Raw genomic sequence first — 27,024 nt, 5'->3', positions numbered from 1 at the left:
ACAAACGTACTTTGGGCTCTTATGGCTGGGCACCTCCTCTTGTGATTGCTCACTGGTTCCATAAGGAGTCTGAAGTGGAGCGCTGTGGGCAGACAGGGTACGTGGATGTAGAAGACCAGCAAGCGTAAAGGCCTGTATAGTCCAGAGGCTGTCATGAGCCTGGGGGCAAAGCAGACATCCTAATCACCCTTCTAATGGCACACAGATTCTTTCTTATGTCTGAGCCGTGCACCTCAGGCCATGTGCCACTTCCAGCCAATACTACAATAGCCAATACAACCACAGAACCTCCCCCTACCCGACCTAACCTTTTGATTTCTTTACTCTGCAGTATTTGTGTTTGTGTTCAGTCCGCATTTCATTGGTTTGTGAATCATTTCCTGTAAACATTTAGACAGGACGCTTGCAATGATGCCGCTATATTGACTTAAAGATAAAACCTCCATCTGACAGGTGACGGCTCAGGAGAGGCACCCTCTGCAGTTTTTCCCAAACGCCTGCTGCCCTCTGAAAATGTGCAGTGCTCACTCCAAAGACAGCTTGTTCAGCCAAATTACAGGCTTCTTGTGCCGTGTGTCGCTGTATACGACAGCACGTCATTTCAACGTGGCTTGCGCCTGCTGCCATGTAGTTCTGGGGAAGTAAGGTGTTTCTCACAAGTGACAACACTTAAGACTTTCAACCACAGCACTATGGAAACAACCCCACTGCAGTCTTACCTGAACACGCCTAAGCAGTGATGCATGAGCAACACCATCATCTCACACTTAAATCAGAGGGGGCTCTACGCAATCTCGCCAACAAATCTGCAAGACGCTATGAAAAGAAGTGATACAAATAACTGCCACGAATTTCATAAATGCGTAGATTTCAGTGGATAAAAATACAAAAACAATCGCATTGTACAAACAAACAAACAAACAAAAAAAGGTAACATCTACAGCAGTTTTTGCTCCGGACTAACTTCTAATAAATTAGAAAAAAGAATTTGAAAAAATTAAAGAAGGGACACCAATTAAACCTATAATTAAACTTATAGCAATACCAATTAAACGTATCAATATATATTGGTTAGATGCCTAAAATATCGAAATTATAATCAACTACCTAGTTTTAAAACAACAGTACATTTTCAGTTAACTCAAAATAAACGTAACAAAAATTATTTTTTTAACCCCCTGAGGTCTACGGTATCGCCGGCGATACCAGCTCGCTTTTTTTTTATTAGTGTAAAAGAAACTCATAAATACTCTGTTGACTTTGATTTTCCATAGGAGTTTCATACATCAATCGATTCTGTTAAATGTGTATTATTTTTGTGTATACTCACAATAAAAACAAAGTGTTGTGCTTTTTGCCAAATAAAGAAAAATAAACACGAAGCGAGTTCTGCCTTCTCTCTGCCAGTGAAGTCCATTCTGAAACGCGTCCGAAAATTAACAATAACTCAGCGAATACTCAGTCAAACAGACATACAGACAGACAGGCATGAAGCTTGAATTCTCTTCTTTTAAATGAAGTCATTTATATAAAAAAACAATTATTCTCATCTTGTGAAATCTGTATTAAAAGAGAGCGATTCCAGTCGTGCTCATCTCATCTCATTACGTTATAATCGGCCCCGCCCACGGAGAGCGCGCGCTATTCAAACGCAAATGGCTGAGGCAATCCTGTGAACGCCCACATCAGCTCGAGAAAACACACAAGTTTATTTAGATCATTACTTGTTTACACCGTCTTGCAGCGCTGTGAGGAATAATACTAATGGAAAATGTCCCTCAGAAGTGCGGGTATATCGAGGAGCGAGCTGAGGAATACAAGTAAGTTTTTTCCTTCTCACGTGAATTTCTTCACGTGGGTTTCTGTTTATGAATGAATAAACGGCAGAGATGCGCGCTGTTTACCACAGCTGGCAAAGACAGTTTAAATTTAAATCGCGTGTGTGAATGAATGATGATGTTTTAGCAAACTGTATTGCTATACTGAGATAAGTAAACATCGACTGAATGTTGAAATAAAATGTAGGCTATTTGTATAAGCAACGTATTAAACTGCAAATTAACAATATGCCCTAATATTTCATGAAAACAACGTTACAGTCAGACGAAATATGAAAGACAACATTTTGTTGACCAGATTTGGGTACAGTTTTTACTGTAGAATATACTGCCACATCAAATAAGCTTTTGTTTAGCCATTTCTATATATAAAATACTATTTTTGTCAAAAATAAAGTCATCAACTAAGATGTTAGCTGTTCCAATGTTGGTTATATTCAAACTAATGAATACATAGATAAAATGTAGGGCCTATAATCATTTTTTTTTTACAAAGAAAGAGTACACTTGAAATATTGTTGAAATTGTAATTATTGTTGTAATTGTAACCATTTTAATAAAATAGCAAAACATATTTACAAGATAGATGTAAGCAAAATCTTAAATGGTCAATATAAGTCTTCTTCTAAATATATCTTTTGTCTTTGCATTGTGGCTCAGTCAGTGTCACACCTGAGTGAATGGCTAATTATGCAGAGTGGGTGTATTCTAAGGTGTAAACCACTCCTCGTTCACGCCCCCTCGCATATTGGCTTTCCAAGCAAAACCTGTTTTACATCAATTTAAATCAATGTATGGTTTTATGTGAACGATAAAGCAAGACTATTTTCACATAATTTTGAAGAAAAAACTATAGGCGACGACATCCATAAGTCAAAAGTCTTATTGCCACATATTTAGTATGTGTTTTGTGGTCTTATTTCAAAATTTTTAATTTTTAGTTTTTTCGATAACCACGCATAAACATTATTCTCTCAAAAATGAAAACATGTACATACATGTGGCTCACATATTATTGTAGTCCTGTTTGTGCTATATAGAGTGAATTTACACCTTTGCCATTAATATGTTTATAAGCAACTGAAAAAAGCACAAATGTCAGAGCATGTCAGAACACCCCCAGGGCCCAAAAAAACGCTCAGACTCCAGAGGGTTTTAATATACTAAACTATGAAAAATCTTAAATGTCAACGCAAACTCTAAAACTCATAGTTTCCAATGTTATGAACAACAGAACAGACAGTCCTATCAAACAGTTCTATCAAATTTATAGATAACTCATTATACTAATAAGATGTGCAGGATAACACTCTTATCTCAAGGTGGTCTTCATAACTTATGAAGTGCCCTCAGCTCTTTTACCCAAATCATCATCTTCATCATCTCAAACCCTAAACCCCCCTAAATATCTTCAGGACCAAGAAGGAAGTTCCGAGTAGTATAGGAACAGCATTCATCTGCCCGCCATGTGCTCCGAGTCATCACTAATCAGAGGCCAGACTGCAATAATTAAGGTAAAAGAACTATGAGATGAGTATCATAGCCTTTGACAATCCATGGATTTCAACATATCTGAAGTACCAGTAAAGACACCACCTGAAATGCATTATAATGGACATTTTCTGAAAAAACCTGGTGCCTGATTGAACAAAACTCACTACCGCAATGCTTGGGCATCGTGGGTGGTTGCCAGGGCATTGCTAGGTGGTTGCTAAGGTGTTCTGTGTGGTTGCTAGGTCGTTGCTTACTGGCCCAAGTCAAAAGAGTCCACTACCAAGCGTCTGTGATATTCTGGACTTAGGACTCTCCTTCAGTGCAAGTCTATGGGATTTTGCCCATTTTTTTGGCCAAGACTACAAGGGAAAAAACTTAAATTATTGAAGTCACACAATTTCGTACACAAAACCAGGTATCATTTAAAGAGTTACTTCTTCAGAAGACTTGGATTAAACTGCTTGATTCATATGGATTTATTTTACAATCTCTTTATAAATGTTTAGAATGGACTTTCAAGGGAGGGGCAGAAATCTCTTAGATTTGTTTAAAAAAATAACAAAAGTCATATGGATTTGAAACGACATGAGAGTGAGTAATTGATGACAGATTTGTCATTTTATTTGGGAGAACTAACCCTATAAGTCCAAAGCACACACAGTATGGGACACACTATGTGCAAAAAATGTAATATTAGGAGTAAGTGGTTGTGTTAAACTCTAAGTATGAGAAATAGTAACAGTGAAGTTTGCCTTAGCTAATGATGAAATGCAGTGAGACTCAAAGGAGGCATCCTGGCTGTGGGGTGATGTGTCAGAATGGAAAGTACAAGCATTCGAGGTCTGAAATGAAGGCGATACATTCACTTGGACAGGGAAGCTAGCCACCTTTGGACTGGCTTGTCATAAATCTCCCACCACCAACAGCATTAAAACAGCTACTGCTGCTGCCATGACAACTGCTTTCTCCCTTTCCGTCCCACCACACAACTCTCTGACACGTACCCTCCACTGGGTCACCGCAGACACACGTACACCCTGACACCTCTGGCACAGCACATCTGATCAGAGCTTGTTTTGCTCGTCTCAGGAGGGTTAAAATCGTGTGTCTGTGTCTGCGCCGTCCCCTCCCTTTCCCCTCCTGCTCATCTGCCACAAACTAAATGATCCTTTCATTTCCTGCCGGGCCGCTGGGCCCTGAGGTGGCGGCCACGGTTGGACTCGGCGGCTCTGCTCCCATGTGAAGTTCACAGCTCTTCCTCTTAGCTGCTGATCCACTATCATAACAGAGCTTACCATGGCACTTCCTGTCTGGGACAGAATCGCGTGAGCTATGCCACGTCTCGGGCAAATATTCACCTGTGAGAATTCACCAGGAAGCCAGTGACTGAATGTATTGTATGAAAATCCATATGGGAACTTGCACATGCGTAGATTAACAAAAAAGTAATAAGAAAAAGGACAACAATGCTAAATCATACGCATACGCATACGCACACACCCTCCTCTTGCCCAGTCCTCTGAGGCCTGACTCCGGAACTGACTTAGGAAGTAACTTAATGGTTACCAAACCTTTAGGGGGACTGGGTGAGCGGCATTGGGCTAAACATGTGTTTAGAGCAGACAACATCAGCAATCACCACTTGACCCCTCAGCAGAGAAAGGGTCACATACCGCTCCCCCTTTTTTCAAGTGCTGAAGGAAAAAACAAGAGGAAAAAATGTTTAACAGATAATATAGTCAAGTGAAAGCACTTGCCTGTTGTGAGGGGACTGCAACCATGCTGATTCCCATATGTTGGAAATACACAGAGCACAGTCCAGAGGCTCCACCAGGGATTTCTCAAGCCTCAGAGGGACGAAAACACACACACCATAATACACAGTCATGCTTTACACAGCAGAAATGCAATTTCTTGCTCTATAAAGAGTAAGCGGAGTAAAAGAAAATTATGTTCAACAAAAATTGTATGTTTACATTTTATATGGGGAGTTTGTACTTAAAATGTTCCGATTTATATGTACTTTTGCTGACATGAGCCCCTTTCACACAGCGCTTTGAACCCGGGAAATTGCCGGCAAATTGCCAGAGCGCCTTCTGTGTGAACGCAAACACGACCCGGGATTTATGCCGGGATCGATGCCGTGTTGGGGACCTAGTAACATTGCCGTGTTCAGTCCCGGAACGCGCGCTGTGTGAACAAAAGCTGTAATAATGCCGTGTCGTAGTGATGACGCTGAAGCCGCGATCGTTCGCCAGCTGTGAAACGGTACGTAATGCGCAAGTTTATGATCGAATCAGAGAAAAAATGCACAAGCGTGGATTCTCGAGAGAGAAATCACAGCTCATAAGCAAACTTAAGACGCTGCTGAGACATTAAAGTCACATCGATGTCACGTGTCTTTACGGGATTTTTACGGGTTGTGTGTGAACGCACTCTCTGATTCCGGAAAATCACTGGCAGTGTGAATGAACCAAAATCAAACGAACCCGGGTCAAATCCCGGGTCACTTTATCCGTGTATTTTCCGGAATCTCTGTGTGAAAGGGGCTATGAAGAGCTTTTCTAGTGTACTGAACTGAAGTGCGCATAAGTTTATACATTTTTTGTAGTTTTATGTTATAATAATATCTTTATACAAAATATTTAAGTTTACTTCAGTTGGTATCCACATGCAGAGCAATTTTGGGTTGTGTTAATTATATGGCTGTTAAATATAGCATAATATAGCTCACTCTTAGGGCATTGTTGTTAATTTTTAATTGTTGTTCAAAAAGTTTCCTTTACAATTTACAGTATTAACTGACAGAGTTATCATATGCAAGTATATGTAAATATTAACAAAATTAGTTGGAATAAAATCAAATTGAGTCAATCAAATCGATCCAATGAACTCAAATCAATGAAATCAAATGTTAAATCAAAATTCCATACGTAAGCAAAATGCATATTGTAACTGACATTTATTTATATCAATTAATTGTAATCAAATAGAATGAACTAAATCGAATCAAATCAAATGACCAAATCAAATAAAAAAATTATTAAAAAAATTGAAAAAAATTGAATCGATAGCTTGTTTATCGGAATATGCCCAAACAAATGCTAGGATGTTTAGGGTATTGGTCCAAATCAAAAGCGCCAACTGCCAACCGTACTGTATGGCTATAAGGTCCCTGCCCTATGGTATTTTGTGTTGTATTCTTTTAAAATGGGGTTTGTAAAAATGTGCATGAGCTGTTCAAACAAACAAAAGTGGAGTCATTCTTCAAGTATCCCTCCATTTCCTCCCCTCTCAGTTCCTCAGCCATTACAGTAAGTGACCCAACACCTCTGGTTCCCCAGGGCTTATTTGTAGCAAATGAATCAGAAATCTGAGAAACTAAGCACCAGCATCTCCAACCGCTTAACCCCGAACACACATCACATTACCTAATGACAGCCTTGTTTAGAGAGAACAGACAAAACTAGAAACATCAGTTTGAGGTACACAAAGCGAATCTTTCACACAAGACTTAGGTTTATCGGCAGTTTTCCTGTCAGCCCTGTTAAAGGCTTTAACAGCCCATGGTTCAGGCTTTAAATTCTTTGTTTCCAGACAGCGGGTTGTGGTGGATGTGTACAACTGCAGTTTTATTGTGAATGGAGAGGAAAAAATGCAAGGAAAAGGAAAGAAAAACAATGTTAGAAAGAGGCTTGTTGGCGCTCTAGGTGGAACGGACATAATATGAGGCAGTAAGTGAAAGAAAATGTCATTATGTTTAGTGTCTAACTGGTGGTAAGACAACATGCAACATCAAATAACTTCAATTCATTGAGTAGGGGTCTCAGATTTCCCAGCAGACCACATTAAAATGCCAGAGGGGTTAAAAGTGGGTCCAACTGGGTGCAAGACGCCAAAATAAAAGAATTAAGTAATGCACTGTTTACATCTACAGAGTAGATGGGTCAGGGTTTGGGTGACACAAATCGGCATGATGGGTCTCAGCACTTACAAATCAGGGGGGAGGTTGCATAAGGAGTGGTCTTTAAATACCATTCTTTAGGAGTTTTCCTTAAGAGTGCTGCCAACCTCCTGGAAACAGGCATTTGCCCAAAAAGTGGTGACATGGTTGTGTAAAAATACTAAGAAAAGAGGTTAATGAGAGGAAAAAGAGGGCTACATTGTGTTGAGTGTTAAAGGATATAGGAATATTCATTCATTCGAAAGAAGAAGAAGAAGAAAAAAAAAAAACTACATAAACATTTTCCCGGATGTAATTTTCAGTGCACGGACACATTTCCCAGTAGAAATCATCAGTGAGGAGGAAATCGTTTAGTCTCCTTAAGTGCCAAATTGTATCCTGATTTTCCTGCCCCAGCTGCCTGAGCGAAGTCAGAGGTTGGACGTCAACGTCTCTAACTCCTGGACTACAAAAACACTGAGAAATATTCCCTGACTTCTGACTTTTTTGTACATTCCGCTTTCTCCAAAAACTACACGATAAAAAGCGTATCGCTTCTGGGTGTTGTACATTTATCCCTACAGTGGTAGACCAAGCAAAGCGAGTGTTTTTTTTGGTGTTTTTGGGTGATTCCATGAACAGGATAGGGGTGGAAGGGGAAAAGGGAGAGAAACATGTGGAGCTAATTTATTAAAATGACTCAAAATGCTTGCCGGTTAATTCAAATCATGGTGTTTATTAGAATTCACAACAAAGCCTCAGTGGAAATATTTCTTGGGGTCAGTACGAGTAAGCCCAGACCGCTCGATCTCTGTCTCTTTGCACAAGAACAAACCGAGCTAAAACCAAGAACACTGCAGTCAGGACAACGCATTGGAGTCAACGTTTTTGCTGGTACAAATGGAAAACCAAATCATTTACACATACTTGTAGCTTGATTCACAATAGTTCTGGCATTTTTTGCTCACGGTCCCTCATTGTTTCTGTCCTTTTTTTTTCTGATCGGCTCTGGGGCTGTGTTGTGTTTACTCGTACTAATTTACTGAATTATGTTCCGCTTAGCACTCAGCCTAGTTTGGGGCGACAGAAGCGCAAAGGGAGACACGTTCTGCCCATGGGTTCAGGCTTAAAAGGCTTATCTTCCCACTGCTGATGACAACTGAGGTGCATCTCTGGCCTCCTTGACCTCATTGCAAACAGGCGCCAGGATGTCTGTCTAACTAACGCAAACAGCACCTCGACTCTCCAGAGCCAGTAAGAAACAGCACGAGACCACTATAGAACAGTGTGAGTTTGCAATAATGTGGCATGAGACCTTCGTTAGGACCGAAACGTCTCACTTGAGACATTGTTTGGACAGGAGTGGCGTATGCAGTCCAGTATGGGTGTTGACTGCGAGGCCATTTCCTTAAGTCAGGTGAAAAGAGAGCGTGCAGTACCTTCTCAAGGCTTCCAAAAATAACCGAGGTGACTCCAACCTGCCATCCAGCCTTTCTGGCCTGGGCTATAATTAATATGACAAGTCTATCCAGAGCAGAATAAATTATCCCACCGCTTACATGCGAGCAGTTTGGGGAGTTCATTGGAAACACATGTTTCTGGGAAAGACCGCTTTGCGTGTTCGGCGCTCCTGAATACATTTCCGCTCCCATGTGACTGTGTTACGGCTGGCAGAGTTAAATGTAACCGAATGGGTTCAATACTGGCACAGCGGTGGCTCTAACGAGGGAAGCACATTTGTTTGACCGCACCGGACGTCAATCAATCTGGAAGAGCCCCTAGATCGAATCCCGGCGAGCACGTCCCTGTGCAGAGACAGTTCACAATAATGGGTGTACCTGGCAGCGAGCCCTTTGGCCTGAGGAGGAGCGCGTTTTGGAGTCCATTCTAATGCCGTTACGCACGGGGGCGCACAGAAGGGAGAGTGGTCCATGTGCGGGGTCTGTTTCGGTGAGGCGGAGGAATACTAATGAAAGCATTTTTCATAATTTCACACAAACCCAGATTCTCTAGGCCTCTGAAACAAGGGGGAGAGGGAATGGGGAGAGAAATCCATTAAAATGATCTGGAAATGATGCTTTCCAGCCCTGGACTGAGACAATGAGGTATAAATTACTGTGATAAGATCTGGACAAAGTTCAAATCAAGCGAGATTTTCACATCTGGTCCTGTGCTCTTGTCGTCAAATTAATGGATTCTTCTGAAGCCGTGTGCACCAAGAATGTGATAACTTGTGCTTCCTGTTCTACTGATAACATTCCCAAGGGGAGGGAGAGAGAGGCACTGGGTCTTCTAAAGTGTACACAGCACTGGACAGCAAACCTCACACGCTTTCCTTCTGTAGCTACACAAACAAACGCTGACATACATGCATGTCATAAATCTACTTATATTAAGATTACAAAAAAACAGGTACAACAAAAAGAACAGAGAAAAAGCTCATGCTAAGAAAACTGTCAAGACCTTTTTGATGCTCCAGAGCCGTATCTCCTGCTTGCCTGGCCTGCCAAAACAGATTGTGAATCAAATGTGTGAGGTGTGCGCTTCTGCCTCGCTCACTCTCTCGGCTGATGATGCCAGCGCACCTCAGCTCAGTGAGATCAAGAGAGAATGGACAGATGGAGAAAAACAATAGAAATGGAGAATGAAAAAGGACAGAAAGATAAATTAAAGGATTAGTTCAGTCCAAAATGTAAAATGTGACATCATTTACTCACCCAAGGTCATTTCAAACTCTTCCTTACAGAAGTAATTTTGAATAACATCCTGATTGGTCTTTTAAATGCAGTTACAATGAACGAGGACTTCAAGCTTCAAAAAAGACCCAAAAGCACAATAAAAGAATCATAAAAGTAGTTAGTATGACTATTTCAAGTCTTGTATTATTCATTTATAACCTGAGCTGTTAATGGCTGTGACCAGATCATTGAGTTGAACTCACAAATTGGATCAAGGGATGTGTGAACAAATCATTCAGACAGATTTTGTGAACTGAATAAAACAATTCATTAACAAGATCTGTATTAATAAAATGATTTGTTCACAGATCGGACATCTGTACTTTTCCCATTAACATGCTGGAAAGCTAAAAAAACACGACAACAACAACATTGCTGCAACATTATATCACAAACCTACTATGTGGCTTCAGAAGATTTGGAATATAGTGCATCTCACATGATAACACTGATAACATACGTTGTCTAATTTTATACGCATACGAGCTTTCTGAACACGCTTTAGTATCAGTGCTCGTCTATTTTGTTTTGTTAATTACCTCGTTAGTAAACCAATACATAACTGCAGCACAGTTTGAATCTCCTCCATAGCCTACTTATTATAAATGTGGCGCTCAAAACTGATTACTGTCCGTCGCAGACTGGGAGGAGCAGTTGCGCGCAGTTTACCTTCCCGGTACTTTAGACCGCGGTGTAAACGCATAAAGCAACCGGTCTGGGGCGAAAAAAGTTCCTGGGAAAAAAGTTCCTGGTACAAATTGTTCCGGGTAATTTCGGTGGAAACGCGGCTTTATATTTAACTTTTATGTCTCTCACCTCAGAAGTTTCTCACCTCAGAAAAACAAACTTTCCTGTCCTGTCAGCCGTTATACTGTTCTCATACTCGTAGCTTGCACTCTTCAATTGCATGTGCAAATGCGACGGTGCACGCTGTATATCAAATCATTATAAATAAAGTGCAAAATAACTTACTAGCATGCAACATCGCAGTTATGTTGTCAATTAGTAGGTCATGAAATTACCAAAAAGTACAAATAAATTACGCAGCTGGTGCTTTGCATGTTAGCTAGGTAGGATTTGCATGCAGGTATGATGTTCATTCTACTCATCAGGAGCAGTTTCCATATGTTTCATTTGCAGCTCATGCTATTATTGTGTATTTGCCATGGAAACTGTTGTTTCCGTAACCCCAAAATGTCACTTCATTTTCACTTTGTGTTGTTTTGTATATTTTATTTGTGGCGTCTCTACAAACTTTATTGTATAAAAAAAAACTAGTTTGGGACTTTTATTTAATAGCCTTACCGTATACTGTTTATTCATCAGTATTAATCATATATATATCACATATGTAACACAACACATTTATAACACATAATAGAAACACTTTTGTTTTAGGAATTAGGTCAAATTCCTAAAAGCAAAATTGGGTCACGGCTTAATGACCATGGGAAAACGTGGGTCCCATGATCAAACCAGTTGAGAACCACTGATTTAGAGGAATCTACAGAGGAATCTGGCTCAGGCATTTTAGGCGTTCCTGGCTGATTGGAAACACACAGGTGTAAATGACCAGACGTTTATTTCCAGGTGAGGAGAGAGAGAGGCAGAGGCTCCTCACCTCTCCACAGTCACCTGGATACCGTTTCCAGGAAGGCCCGCTGGCCAGGGTTAATCTGCGACACTAAATGAATAAACAAAGGATGGCTCTGTGGGCCGTGGTGGGCAGGTGAGCTCAGATCATCTTCCCACACTGAAACTCATCTGCACAGGAAATGACCCGCAGCACCTCACCTCCACACCTGGAGAGAGGAGGGGCTGTGCAGGAGAATCTGACCATGTCACATTACCTCACCTCCAGAAGAGGAACTCGCCTCTCACATCTGTCAACAGCTCTTCAGTCATCCTTCAACAGCAGCTCATTCCACACACACGGAAAGAACATGCCCACTCAAAAGGATCAGAATGAGGTCAATATTAGCCATTATCAGCCATTTTACTCTATTCTAAAGATTACAAAATAGTAAAAATAATCCACATTATTAGCATTTAAAATGAAAAACATTTATTTCGGGAAACATTTCAGGAATCATTTGGACTACAATGGTCCTAAAAATAAAAATAAAAATCATAAGAATCATTTCCTCATATATCAGACAACACTGGTCTCCCTGAATGCGAACGATTAACTAAAAAGAACTGACTCCTAAGAGTTATTTGTTCAGGCATCAGTAGGACTACAGTGGTAATTATATGAATAAGAATCATTTGAACTCATAAGAATTATTTGTTTTGGGAATCGGACTACAATGCTCTTGCTGGATGCTTATGATGAATTAAAAAGAACCAACTCACTCACACTCACAGTCCCACACACACACACACACACACACACAAATGATATGGAACTAACCAAAGTATTCGACAGAACCGCACTATAAAAACCAACATTAACTATGACACACACTCACACGACAATCGAAAAGTCACAAAACAAATACAACAGACTTGCTGTCTCCTGTCCGGAGAGCGGCACGGAAGAGGTGGGGTTTGATGGAATGCTTTCTCATTCTTCATCCTCTATTCATTTTTAACAGCTCTTTCTGTGCGCTGCTCTCCGCTCACCGTAATGACTCAATGAAGTGGCGTACATCAGGCGCCGACTCAGAGGTGTAAAAAATACCATCGCAGCTGCCCGATCAATACATTATGGAGTGAGAGTGCATGCTGGGGGAAGATAATGCCGCCTCGTGTGGAGACGCTGTCAGAGTCCATTAGTGTCTGGAGGGCTGTGCTGGGAGCGGCGGGCATATGTTGAGTCGCTGAGGCCCACGCTTTGGCGCGGAGAGCTTTTGTTCTTAGCTTTTAATTGTGGCCCCACCTTGGAGGGGGCCAATCACTCTGAGACCCCCGTCAGAGCGTGCTGGTACGCTTGGATGTGGCAGGCTGGGACAGCGGGACCCAAACTAAGAGCTGTGCTTTTCTGCGGCTGTCAGAAACATGCAGGCGGGCACACGCACACACGTAACAACAAAAATACACAGTGGGGAAGATGGAGACAGAACACAGTGTGCCCGAAGCAAGTATGAACTTTCACAGGCTGAGCGGTCCTAACTGATGAGAGAGGAATGGGAAGAATTTTAGCAGCATGAGACAAGTATGTGTGAATTTACTAGGGATGTGCAAGGCCATATTTTCAACTGAATAGTCGGAGTATCTGAAAAACTAGCCGAATAATCTTAATTTGCCTGGCACTTATGCATCTGACACCATTTCAGAATCAGAATCAGAAAGAGCTTTATTGCCAAGTGTGCTTGCACCCACAAGGAATTTTTCTTGGTACTGAAGCTTCCAGTGCACATATACAAATACAAATACAACAAGAAACATAGTAATACAAATTCTAAGAATAAAATATATTAAAAAAAATAATAATAAAAATAGTATAAAAGTAAAAAAAGGGGTCACAGTTGGGTTTAGTCTGAATAAACATTTACAGATTATGAACATAATCTGGGACACTAAATTTGGACACGTTTATACACTATAACATTTTGTTTTTAGAAATTTTAACCTGACATCTTATCAAAAATTTCAGTAAAGACAGTTCACAGCAGAGATTAGGGCTGCACAATATATATCATTTCAGCATCAACATCGCAAAGTGCGCATCCGCGATAGTCACATCGAAAGATGTGCGATGTCAAGTAGGGATCATAGCTGATCCGTGATCCGCATAGACCAGGCCCAAAGATTCGGAGCACATGTGATTCGCGGATTAATTGCGGTTTGATCATTATCGAGTGAAATTTTGTAATTTTCTAAAAATATAAAATGTAAGTTCTGTCCATTTAACATTTCAAGTTAGCTTAAAGCATTAAAGAACAGAAAGATGTAAAAGAGAACTCAAAGCGGTTTTCTATGCAACACACAGAACCGAACACCGAATTCCATTTTCTTTCTCTTCTTTTTGTGCTTGAACAGGCACATATGAGCAAAATTATGTCAAAATGACCATCTCTGTAAGTATCATCGTAAGCACAGTCGCTTGTGTCTTGAGTGAATGTAAACAATTGAGAAAGAAATTTGATGCATATCATTATATTGCATCTGCGCATTAGGTCTTAAAGTGACAACAGCCTAATATACCTGCTGCCTTATATGTCATTGATGTTAATCAAACAAATCCCAAATCTGCCAATACTAGATTTGGGATCAGATGCAATACTAGATAATACTAGATCCAATACTAACTAATACTGATAAATAATAAATAAACTCTTATATCTGTTGATAACTGATATTGTCCAGATAAACCGTGCATCCCTAATTTAAAGACACAATTAACCAGGAGAAAAGAAAACAACTAGATAAACTAATGGTCAACTAGTTGACCATTGTGACCAATCCTTACATTCTGCTGAGAACAGGCAGTCAAATACTGTAAGACTGACCTGAGGCCAAGGTGAGAAGGGTCTACAACTCGCCCACTGATGTTTGTCATAATGGCTGCAAGGATCTTACTGGCACATGAAGTGAAATCCACACATGTCCTTCCTGTCACCTCATCGCACTCCAACATTTAACCCCACTCGACCAGATGTGTTCGATTATGCCCTAAAACACTCACAACAAGGCCACACATGACAACCCAAGTCCTTCAAAAGGCCATGGACGAAGCGTTCAAGCAAATGCAAAGTGCACTGATCCTAAATCACAACTTAGCAATTCAATTGTTTATCGTTGTATAGATGATGAGGATGGGGTTCATATGTTGACAGTACGAGTGGTTGTGCGTTGGAGAGGCTTGCAGCACTGTGGAGGTAAAAGCTTTGAGCGAGTACACAGCAGATGCTTGACACATTGCTGTCCATTCAGTCGCTTTAAAGAGCAGCTGCTCCCGCCCCTGGCACTACATACACAAACTCTTTCTCTCTCTCTCTCTCTCTCTCTCACACACACAACGCTGCCCTCGGTTCACACATATAGAGGTGTTCTGAGTGTTCTTCATCATGTTGCTGTGTGGTTGCTAGGATGTTCAGATTTGGGTGAATGCTAACTTGCTCAAGTTAAAGACCCAACCCTATTACAAACAGACACATAAAAACATGATATATGAAAATATATGAATTTTCAGAGTGTATTTTCAGAATGTACTCTTCACCATTCTGTTCTCTCCTCACAGCCAAAAAAGGACTTCAGCAAGACAAGAATGCTACACAGACACCAAAAAGTGCTGAATGATTTACCTTCACCTCAAGGAAAAATAGTTACAGAGAGAGAGAAATAGAGACTTTCTACTTCCCTCTTGGCTCAATATAAAGAATAAAAACGTGCCATGCAAAGCTGCGTGGCTAGAAAGAAAGTCAAGTAGATTGCCATATTAGTAACTGGATATAATCTCACACTCCAAAGCTTTTATTTTTAATAAATAATACAACACGCTCCAAATAATAAACTGAAAATGTTCAAATATACCACAGTACTTTTACATTTTTGTTAGTATTTATGTCATTGTTTGTATTTGTATTATTTTACGAAATGTAATATTATTTATTCAAGAAAGGTGGTCAAGAGTCTGATATTATATCTTATTACTAATATTTTCTGTGGTATCAGAATATTATTTTATATTATATGCCATTTTATTTTATTTTATTAATCAATTATAAATAATTATTTTATTATATAATTGTATTTGATTAAAAAAACATTTTATTTTGTTAATAATAAAGACAAATTGCAAATAATTTTATTATAAAAAATGTATCTTTTAAATATTTGTATATTATTATACAAATATATATAATATTATAAAATAATATAAAAAAATGCATAATAATATATAAATAAAACAAAAGTATTATTTTTGATTTTCTAAAAAATGTTTCTAAAATAAAATGTAATAAAATAAAAATATTTTATACTTGCACCTTGCTTTTTCTGTCAATTGTTTTGCTGTTGTTTTGTACTGATGCTGTGTCAATATCATAATACAGTCTTAGCCAATAAAGTAATTGGGGGGAAAAAATCCAGTTTGCACAGAAAAAAAGAGAAAAACAGAAAGGGAAAGAAGGAGAAAAATAGGAAGGGAAGCGATGGCAGTGTGAGATAAGGCCGTTGGGCCTCTGATTCTCAGACAGTAGGTTGATGATAAGAATGGCATCTTTCACAGTCAGATCAGCCAATCTGGCCAGGCGTCCGCGGCAGCTTCTGTATTGTGGCGGGGACTTCCAGGTCAGGGGCAGAAGAATGGAGTCAGTGAGTGTGGCAGAGAGGGGGCCTGGGGCAGGTGGCGAGTCGCTATTGAAAGAGACAGGCTAGGGCGGCAGGGAGAGCGCTGGGTCACGGGAATGGCTCCCCAATCTATAGGCGGCTCAAAAACACCTCTCATTGTTCGGGGAGATCATGTGGCACGAGCTCCTCCTTGAGCCGCGTCAGGATCCTTCTGGCTTGAATGTGAGCAGTATCTCCGACAACAAGCCACCTTTATGCCCATCCAGGTAATTACAGACCACGGGTGAGGATCCATTACTGCTGGACGCAGGTAGAGTCCAGGTGCCCAGTCTCTGAGCGCTCAGCCATGCTGGGAGAGGAAACCAGGGGAGCGATCAGGCCTGTCCCACTGGCCTAAAGGCATGACCAGCACAGAGGAACATACTATACTACACTAAAGCACAGAGATGGCTTTGTCTTGCCACACACACACACACACCCTGCACCTGAGTTGAGGGCTGTGTAAGGGTGGTAGATAAAACACAGGGCACACACTCTGATGATGATAAGTATCGGTGAGAGCAGCTTTACAGTCACAATGTGATAACAGCCAACAGCACTGACCACTGCCATGACTAAACTAATGTAGGCATTGAATTTTCTCTTCTGGAAATTTTTGTAATATTTTACTTCAGTGTCAAATGTATCATATTGCTTATATTATTAATTTAATTAGGTTTTATTTAAATGATTTTTTATTTCATTTAATTTTACTTTATTTTGTGTGTTCTGGACAAAATAAGGACCTTTTTAGGCATCTAAAATACACGCATACTGGTAAATTTTACGCTGAGGTAAAAGTACAGTGATGTTCAACTCTCGACAGCTGTTTTCATTAGTTTTGTATGACTTGTTTTCAATTAAAACCATGCAGTTACATTGCATTTCCTAATGACGGTACTGATCAACTAGTGAGTGACTCCAGTTATGTGGCACTTTAAATCCATACCCCAACATAAAAACAATATACACTCAAACAGATGAACACTAACAAAAACACTCGCCATCGCCCCTGACACAATGCAAGACACACTTGCAGATATCAGTCAGGCTCCTTCCAGGACGCGATAGCAAACTCACAACACGCCAGCATCTTTCGTGCACTGTCGCCCGCTCATCTCCCGATCTCCGACAGGCCCCTGCCACCCCGCCACGCCACACACATAACAACTGGGCCAGGAAGGAAAAGTGCTCTCGCCGAACAAATGCCGGGGTGTTTCTGCTACTGAGTCATAACAAAATACAATCAAAAGAGATTTGTGTTCCTGCTCGCTTTATGGTTCAAATAGATAAAGCGCCTCCTGTCTTTCCTCGCACAATGCGCTGTGTAGTCTAGCAGGGCCAGAGTGACGCTCCTGGGACCAGATAGGAGTATCGATAATGCCGGCTGCATGTCCGATTGATTTTGGGAAGCTGAGACAGTGGCTGTGTGATTTTTTCTTTCTCCTGATACGCTGTGTCAAGCAGACGGGCGCTGCTTATGATGGGTTTAGTGTCAGCACACACATCCGGCAGAAATGGCCACATGGAGACGGCTCCCTTAGGGGTGGTATATAACAAAGGACACCACATAAACAAGCATTACTATATAGCAGCCAGGGAAGCTATGAGATCTTCATGTGATCCTTCTGAAACACTTACTTTCACAATGTAAGGACCACAGGTTTGTGAGCTGCCAACATACAGTCTTGTAATGCTTTAAAGCATCCACAAAAATACACTGCACATCCAAACATTTTTGGGCAAAATAATTTAATTGTTGTTTTGGAAATATATTTTATTGATACCTTTTTTTTTTTGTCCGTTTGCTGATTTTAACCAAGCTTGTCACAATGCATTATGGAATTGACTTCCCCTATGGGATTGAAGAATCTGGCTTTTATATATATATATATTCCATTATTCAGTCTTCAGTGTCACATGATCCTTCAGAAAAAAAATGTGTATGCTGATTTTATGCTCAAGAAATATATATATATATATATATATATATATATATATATGACAATTTTATTTATTTTTTGGATAAAATAACATCTCTAAAATGCAGACTATTTTATTGTAAAAAAAAAGATAGTTTATTCCACATATTTGTCAACACGAAGTTCTAGAAATATTGTATTTATAATAACAAAATGTATGAAATATACACTATTTTATAATACATACAAATAAAATCAACATTTTAATGAATGCATTTTATAATTTTTTTCTGCATATTTGTCGACAAAAAAAAAACACCCTTTAGGCATAAACGTACACATAAATGCTAAATTTTACACTGACCTTTGGGTAATTAAGTTCCCTTAACAGAGTGCACATGTCCATGTGAGCAGACATGAAACTGGGCAAATGGTTGAGACAGTTTAAACTGGGCCTAAACCGTAAACAAGATCGAGACACTGTCCTGCAGGACAGCATTAGATCCTCCAGGACAGCCTGGACTAGAGAGAGACATCGCGGCAGAGGAGGTGCGTCTGCACTCCACGGGACAAACAGGGCTGCGCTGTCTTTTGAAGGCACAAAGACAAAGCGATGAGCGCTGATAAGAGCAGGCGCCACACTGCTTGAAGCCCTGAGAGCTGAGCAATCACACACAGACTGATAAGCATCAGCCCATAAAGAAGACTCCGGCAGCTCTCCTCCAGACGGGCCGGAGAAGAGAGAATGAGAGGGAGGAGAGCTGTGTGATAAAGACGGTTACTTTCTTTCTTTTGGAGGTGAGGGTTTAGAGGAGGGGCGACGTGAGATGATGACGAGACAGTTTTCTTGACAGGAAGTCACTAGATGCAAAGGAGCAGCAGGTACGTTTGAAGACACCGCAGAGAGTCAGTGCAATCTTAGAGATGAGAGCGCCTGACAGTGCGATGCAGCTAATGTGTGTCTACAGGCCCAGCACTAAACATCACAACAGTCAACACAGCCTACCTTCCACTGACAAACCACATTTTGGAGCTTTGCTTTGATTTCAATGAAACATGAAAGACTGTGTCGTGCACATATATACGTGTGAGCATACACAGCAAAATATCACTCTGCGACTGAAAAAGAGCAAACAGTGCATTGTACTTTGATTCTCTGAAATTGATTTTCTCTCTTGTTTTGTTTAGACTGTAGATCTACACATACAGAGGCTCAAAATGGAAAGAAATATTTTTAAAGTACAAGCTTGTCTAGATATCTGTTGATTGGATTATCTTAACATGACAACAGGAGGAAGGCAAAAAAGAGAAATCAAAATCCCTTTAAACAACATCCATTTAATCCAACTCAAAGGTCACAATAAGCATATTTACCAAATGTAGACTGCTGATAGTTTTTAGGCAGGTTGCAACTGTTTCCGTGTAACATACCATGAAATATAAGTGCATAGTGCATACAATCATATAATGCTCAGCAGAATTGATTCTTTAAAGAAAGAGTCAAGTAAGAGACTATTCCTGAGGATTCATCACACTGGGAACCGCTGTTTGTAATCGAAGAGCTTCAGAAACTGTGGAAAAAAACATAAGAACAGCCAGTGGTCTTACCTGAGCCGGTATCTATGACTGTGGACTGGCCTCTACGGTCGGCCACCAGGCGAGAAGACCCAGGCATGCTAACAGGCTCTGAACGCACGGGTTGGATCCTGCATCACAGGAATAAGAGATATCCCAAAAGTGTGAATTAGACTTGTATGCATTACACTAGTTAATGATGCTTACCTTTAATCAAATTAATAGATAGATAGATAGATATACAGGCAGATAGATAGACAGACAAATGCTCTGGTAGAGTGATCGCATTGTGCAAGTGCTGGACTAGAGTTGGTCAATATGTGTATTTAGTGAATTTCTGTGGTTAGTAACATGAGTCTATGCTGTCACACTGTGAATTTGGTGTTGATGGCAGGTGGTAATGTGAGCAGTATTGTGTGTGAATGTGTGTTTAAGCATCGGCACCTGAGGCTGTGTAGGTCCAGGTCGTCTGTGTCAAAATCAAGAAGAGGCTGCTGGGTGTCGCTGGGCCCCTGTGACTGAAGAACAGAGGAGCTGGAGGAGATAACCGTGGTCTGACCTGATGGATGGATGGTCTTGAACTGAAACTGAGGGCCCATCCAGAGTCTTCGGTGAGGGCCAGTGTGGGTAACAATCTCCACCTGTAAAGTATAACACATATAGAGGAGCACAGTATTTGTGACGTATTTAACTTCAGTAAAGTGTTATTTTTTTCGAGTGCACAATATTTGGATGAATCTCACAGGACTTGATTCTCTGCAACGAGATTTTTTTTTTTTTTTTTTCTTCTTAGAAGAAATATTTTCAACCAGTAAATATTTAAGTGTAAATAAATAAATAAGAATTTTCCTAAATAAGAATATATAAGAATTATATATATATATATATATATATATATATAGATAGATAGATAGATAGATAGATAGATAGATAGATAGATAGATAGATAGATAGATAGATAGATAGATAGATAGATAGAGAGATATATAGATATATTTAAATTATATGCATTTAAAAATGTTATATGTAGAGGTATATAAAGCATTTACAGTAAAAACATTTATTAAAATACATATTATATGCACTCCTACATTTTTTACGACTATTAAAATATGATAAACTTAAATTATAAAAATGAACTTATTTATGATGTACCGCGCTTTGTTGTCTATGAAATCACAAAGAGGAAACTTAACTGAAAAAGTTTATAATAACTGAAACTTTAATAACATAAAATATTGAACACTTATCACACCACATTAAATGTATAAAACTTAAGATACTAACAAATATTATTTAATGCCATATATATGGCATTAAACTGGGGATTGTGTGACACCAACAGTCCCAATATACACAAACAAGCACGCACACAAAGGACTGTGTGTGTAAGTGTCTGCTTTCGACCAGCAGTGTCAAATCAGGCGGGAGGGGGGTTACATGCGTGTTAGACAGACGCCACTCTTCCTCCCCAGTGAACTGCATTAACATGGCATGACACTAACATCATGAAGCGAAAGAGAGGGAAGGGCGGAGGAGAAGAGTGTCCATCCGGCCAGCAACCCTCTCTCCACTTCATTTCTCCATCTTTTCTGAAAGAGCGTGGGGTCAACTCTTCTGTCCTCTTCCTGTCACATCTGTGTAAATGAGGCTAGCGGTATGTGTGTTTTTATTCGCTGTAGTTAACACCAACAGTGTTGCCCAGGCCTGAGAGAAACAGATGCTTTCATGGAGGCTATGTCCAGATGTTGCCCCCCTCCGCACTCTCTCTGCACTTCGCCTTGAGCCCGCCATATTGCAGCCGCCTCACACTGACAGCACTTATTACACACAGCCCGCTGCCATAGCGCTCACAGAGGACTGTGCTTTTTATGCTATGTTGCCATAACACATAACAGACAAGCAGACTAATTGCAATCACATATAAAGCAGATAAATAGAGCCATCAACAGGGTTTAGACTGTGTTTAGTCAATAGCTGTCGCTGCACGTGTTAATGGTGTCATTAGGCAGGCGGGATGTGATGGGGGATGTATGCTGTCGCTAATGCTGGTACATTAACAACCTTAAGGTTTAAGAGCTTTGGCTGGGGCCGTTCAGGCCACACAAAAACTGCCACACACATGCTGGACATGTTGCATCTGGGTAAATCAAGAACATTAGATCATAAAACTTACAGTGGGGTTCAAAAGTCTGAGACCGCATTGTAAATCTGGGAATAAGAATCTAATTTAAAAGATTTCGAACAATTTAAAATTAAGAATTTAATGCAAAATAAATACGGAATGTTTAATATTCTGCACGATTTTAGTAGGCAACTCTAGTGCTGTTGTTATTAAGCATAATACTAGGAAATTCTGAAAATTAAATGAATTATTCAATTAAATTGTTCATTGATGTTGTTATGCTGATAATATGATGAAATTTTTGTATTAATGTATTAAATTGCAAACAAAAAACATTTGTACTATAGGCTTTTGGATCTCACTGTACATATCTTATAAATAAATAAAGTATTGTTATTGTTAACAAAAATGTTTGTTTATTGAAATAAAGACTTTAGATGAAGTATTAAAGTTTAAAGTATTAGATGAAAAATGTATAATGCTGTCTTGGCAACTAAGTGAAAAGTACTAAAATCAATAAAAATTAAATAAAAATAATTTAAATCTAAATAGAATGTAAAAAACTAAAAGTAATTAAAATGACATCACATTCCAAAATGTATAAAACTTAAACTAAAATTGAAAACTAAAAATATAAAATTTAAAGCTAATAAACAATACTATAAATAATACTAAAACAACAATGTAAATGAATAAAAGTTTGTTTTCTTGTCTAATAAATCAGACAATCCTGCAAAGGATAACAAATTTGACCAGATCCATGTTAGGTGTACGTACCTGGTAATGGGGGAAGAAATTATTAATGTCTTCTACTGGCAGCAACTCAGTGATGCATTATCACTGTAAGTGTTTCACTGAAATGTATGATGTGTGTAGTTTAAGTGCTGTTTATTACGGTTAAAGTTAAGCTAATGTAGAGATGAAGGTCATAGGACAAGGCCGGAGTTCTGACTGACCTGTGAGAGCCATTCTTCATCCTCCTGGCCACTGTGATCGGAGGCCAGGCTGTCATAAGACTCATGCCGGGTGATGGGGCCAGGGCTGCCAGGAGGTACCACTGCACACAGAGAGAAAAAATGAAAGATTAGTTATGTACTAAAATTATTATATTATATTTTATTATATGATCACCTTGCCAATAAATAAATAAATAAATAATTTGTCATTACATTATGACTGTTTCTGTATGAATTGCACTATAAGGCACTTGCATAAAGGAACAATTATATTATATTAAATTATTTTATATTATATTATAATTATTATATTATATTATATTATATTATATTATATTATATTATATTATATTATGAGATAACCTTGCCAATAAAAATAATTAAAAAAACTTCATGTTGTTCCATTATGACTGTTTCTGAAAAAAGTGCACTGTAAGTCACTTTCATAAATTGATAAATTATTAATCAATTAATTAATTATTAATTATTATTATAAAAGTGCCAATATATTATATTATATTATATTACATTATATGAGTTGGCTTGCAACAACAACAACAACAAAAAAAATCATAATAAAATGTTCATGTCGTTCCATTATGACTGTTTCTGTAAGAATTGCACTTTAAGGCACTTGCATGAAATAACCATTATATTAATTATATTATATTATAGTCACCTTGCTAAAACAATCTTCAGGTCGTTCCATGATAACTGTTTCTGTACGAAGTACACTGTAAATCACTTTGCATAAAAGCCCCAATAAAACACCTAATTAGCAATTAACATTTCTGTGCTGTAGAAAGCCAGTCAAAATGTTCACAGTGTGTTTTGGTATGTGAGAAAGTGAGACAGATAAAAGAGCGCGGAGCTTTCAGCAGCAAAGACGGCAAGGACAGAGACAGATGGAGCACTTGGAGGCTTCGCTAAGCAGGCGCCAAGTATTCAGATTAATGTGCACAATCAGTGGATTCCCTTCCCACCTCCAGGCAAACACATGCCTTTGTTACCAATGTACATAATACAGCAGTGAATAATAAAGATGTCAAGCCCTCATCTGGAGGACACAAGGAGCCCGTCCTGTTCCCTCTTCTTCTCTCTATCTGTCTCGCAGACATAAGTGCTCACACACCAGGTGTTCAGACACACTTGATGAGGTGATCCTGCCAGGTTCATGGCACAGTCACTACTGTGTGAGTAACAGATACACTGACACCTCCACTCGAAGAGGAAATCTGCTCGCTATCGGCCCCACTCAATCACAGTAACACTAGCCGCTGCCAGAGCACGGCCTCCACTATCCAAGCACGCTGCATTATGCCGACATAAATCGTAGAGTGACTTACCGACCTCTGATGGGTCAGAACAGAGCCAGACCATGTTACCTCTTAAACACAATCAAGCTCTGGCCCTTCTCCTACCCCCCCTCCCAAAGCCCAGGGGGACAATAAGTGTTGACTAATAAATAATTGAAGCGTAAGAACAGTAGCTGGCTCTGTAGATCAGGTTACAGTGGGTTCATAATGGCCGGGCTTAAGAGGTCGAGGGCTCCTGGACTGTTAAGAGCAGTTTATCTGTTGTGAGTTAGAGTGTGAGCAACAGAATAAGGACAGGAAACAGGCCCTGACCGCATAAACCCGCAGTATCACAGTCAAAGCCTGGTTACAAATTTGCTTTGGCCACCAACACACAAACCATGTACAAACGACCTTTCAGTTAAATAATGTTTGTTCAGGTGCATAACTGTGTACGCATTGACACCTGGAAACAGAAGCCAGACCAGGTTTTGTTAATGTTGTTGCCATTACTATAGTTATTTTCTCCACACTAGAAACATAACTACAGTAATAAAGAAAATACTCATATTTTTAAACCTTCAATAAATTCATTCTAAATTTATATTTTTTTTTACAAAAGCAAATAAATCAATATATTGAAAATATACGTTTATATATTTCCATATTTATATAAAGAAGTCAGTATGTGGATAAGAATATGTGAACATCAAAATTTGCATTAATTACAGTGTTGGGAAGGTTACTTTGGAAATGTAATAGGTTACAGATTACAAGTTACCCTATTTAAAATGTAATAAGTAGTGTAACTATTTCAATTACTTTATTAAAGTAATGTAACTGAGTAACTAATTTAATTTAAAAAAATTCTCAGTAACAGTACAGTAAAACTTTTATTTTGTAATTAAATTATATAATGCCATTACGTGTAACTAGTTACTCCCCAAAACTGATTATTCAGATATTTACATGTGTATTTAATTTTTTTGTGGTCTTGTATTAAATGCTTTTTCTATTACTGTTGTTATTTTCCCCACATTTCCTCAAAATGAATAAATAAATGTAAGCCTATTAATTATTGAGTGAATCCATGTTTATTAATTATTATTTTTCCAAAAACAAATATATTTATTTAAAACTATATTTATTTATTTCCATATTTATATAAATTAATCAATATGTGAAATTTTTTTTACATCTAAATAATTACATATCTACTAAATTTGTATTATTTATTTTATTAATTAACTTACTGCATTATTATTTGCTTTAATGCATGATTAATTTATTGGTCCCTATATATGGGTCATTTTGTATGTCCATTAAAAAAGTTTAATCAAAATAATTCTCCATATTTGTCTTATGACATTTTCTTCGGGTTTATCTTGCATTAAATGTTTCTGCCATTACTGTAGTTATTTTTTTCAACTCTGTCAAAAAAAATAAATAAAAATTACTTAATTATTTAGTATACTCCAAATACAGCTATACAAATAATGCCAGGTGTTTGGGTATATTTTGCTCGCTGTGTTCCAAAAACACAATGAAAGATTATGTTTAATAAAAGTGCTAAATGTTGTAAAGGTCACGGTCTGCACTTTCCTGCAGCTCTGAACAAAACCCTCACACCTTTCCTTAAGAAATCAGGACTCATTCATTAGAGAGCTCTCAGACTCACAGCCGCCACTCTCTCTGCTCAACGACAGCTAATGTCGCAAGCTGAGGATTCCCTGAGCGCTGTCAGTTGGACCGAAGGAGCTTCGCTGGGCCAGCGTGTCCTTGTTATCTACCCATCATCTGGGTATCATCAGCAGTGGCTGGGTAATGCTCCCCTTCCCGAGAGCTGCCAAAGGCTGGGCAGATGGACAGGTGGAGATAGTGACCAAGAAGTGGCGCCACGGTTGCTTTTATCACCAGTCGTGCAGGCTCCAGCTCCTCTGACCCTACCGTCCACATGCTGCATTTTTAATCAGCCAGGTCATCCAATCTAGAAGCAAGACCAGAGCTGTCAATCACAAAGCCCTGCTCGCTGCGAGTCCTCACAGTTTGAGGGTAAAGGCACGCACCCCGCCCATTTCTGAGACGACTGAGCCTGGGAACTGTCCACTACCAATGCACCTCTGCTATCTCCAGCTCTCTTCCGCCATCTTTCTTTGTATTCTCTCCTCTTCAGAGTAGCCTTTTACAAAGTAATTACAAAGAAAACGACAGGCTGATAACATTAACGGCTTCTTTGTGCTTGATCCCTAAAGGAGGCGCATCACTTCCTGTGTACAACTGCTTAACCCTAGTGAGAATCTTGTCAACAAAACTATTGATGGAAATGTTTGTTAAAGGGTTTCTTTTTTCGGCAACGTTAAACAAAGATGAGACAAAAAGTGCATCATTATGATAATTATTTAAATTAAAACCAAAATAATATATCGCAAGTTAATCGACTAAAATACAAATCTGTGTAAAAATGAACATTGGAAAAATCTAAAATCCCATACATTGCATCCGTAAGTCGTTGCCGTTAATGGCCCGACTCAATGCAAAGAACAATCAAAGGGGGGGGGGGGATTCAGGATATTAACATTACAAAATAAAACTTTTTAGATAATACAATCATAGTCAATAATGTCGTGCTGATATACGTCTTAATATATAAAATATTTGAATTTTCTGAATAATTTTGCACTTTTTAAGTAAAATGCCAATTTCATCCAGTAAAACTAGATGCTATGTTAAAGTAAAAAATGAATGGGAAAAAAAGTCTATACTTAAACATTATGTAATAATATTATAATATAATATACACAAGCACATACACATTATTATATATATATATATACCTATGTATAAATGTATAGGATAATGCAA

At 39.0% G+C, this 27,024-nt stretch overlaps 1 protein-coding gene across 5 annotated transcripts in view; it reads right to left on the bottom strand.

Annotated features, from left to right (window-relative positions):
• Window positions 1-27,024, bottom strand: part of bcas3 (BCAS3 microtubule associated cell migration factor) — a 237,606-nt gene that overhangs the window by 122,902 nt on the left and 87,680 nt on the right. For all 5 annotated transcript variants that reach the window (XM_082180490.1, XM_082180488.1, XM_082180487.1 and 2 more), the window contains exons 20-22: window positions 22,868-22,968; window positions 20,231-20,427; window positions 19,820-19,917 (exon numbers count right to left, since the gene is read on the bottom strand). In XM_082180490.1, coding sequence (XP_082036616.1) covers window positions 19,820-19,917; window positions 20,231-20,427; window positions 22,868-22,968 — 396 coding nt within the window. The remainder of the gene's footprint in view (window positions 1-19,819; window positions 19,918-20,230; window positions 20,428-22,867; window positions 22,969-27,024) is intronic.

The sequence above is a fragment of the Leuciscus leuciscus genome, assembly GCF_965113295.1.
Source record: "Leuciscus leuciscus genome assembly, chromosome: 9".
Classification (NCBI taxonomy): Eukaryota; Metazoa; Chordata; class Actinopteri; order Cypriniformes; family Leuciscidae; genus Leuciscus; species Leuciscus leuciscus.
Note: the sequence above shows the minus strand (reverse complement) of the source record. Positions and strands in the feature narration are given on the sequence as shown.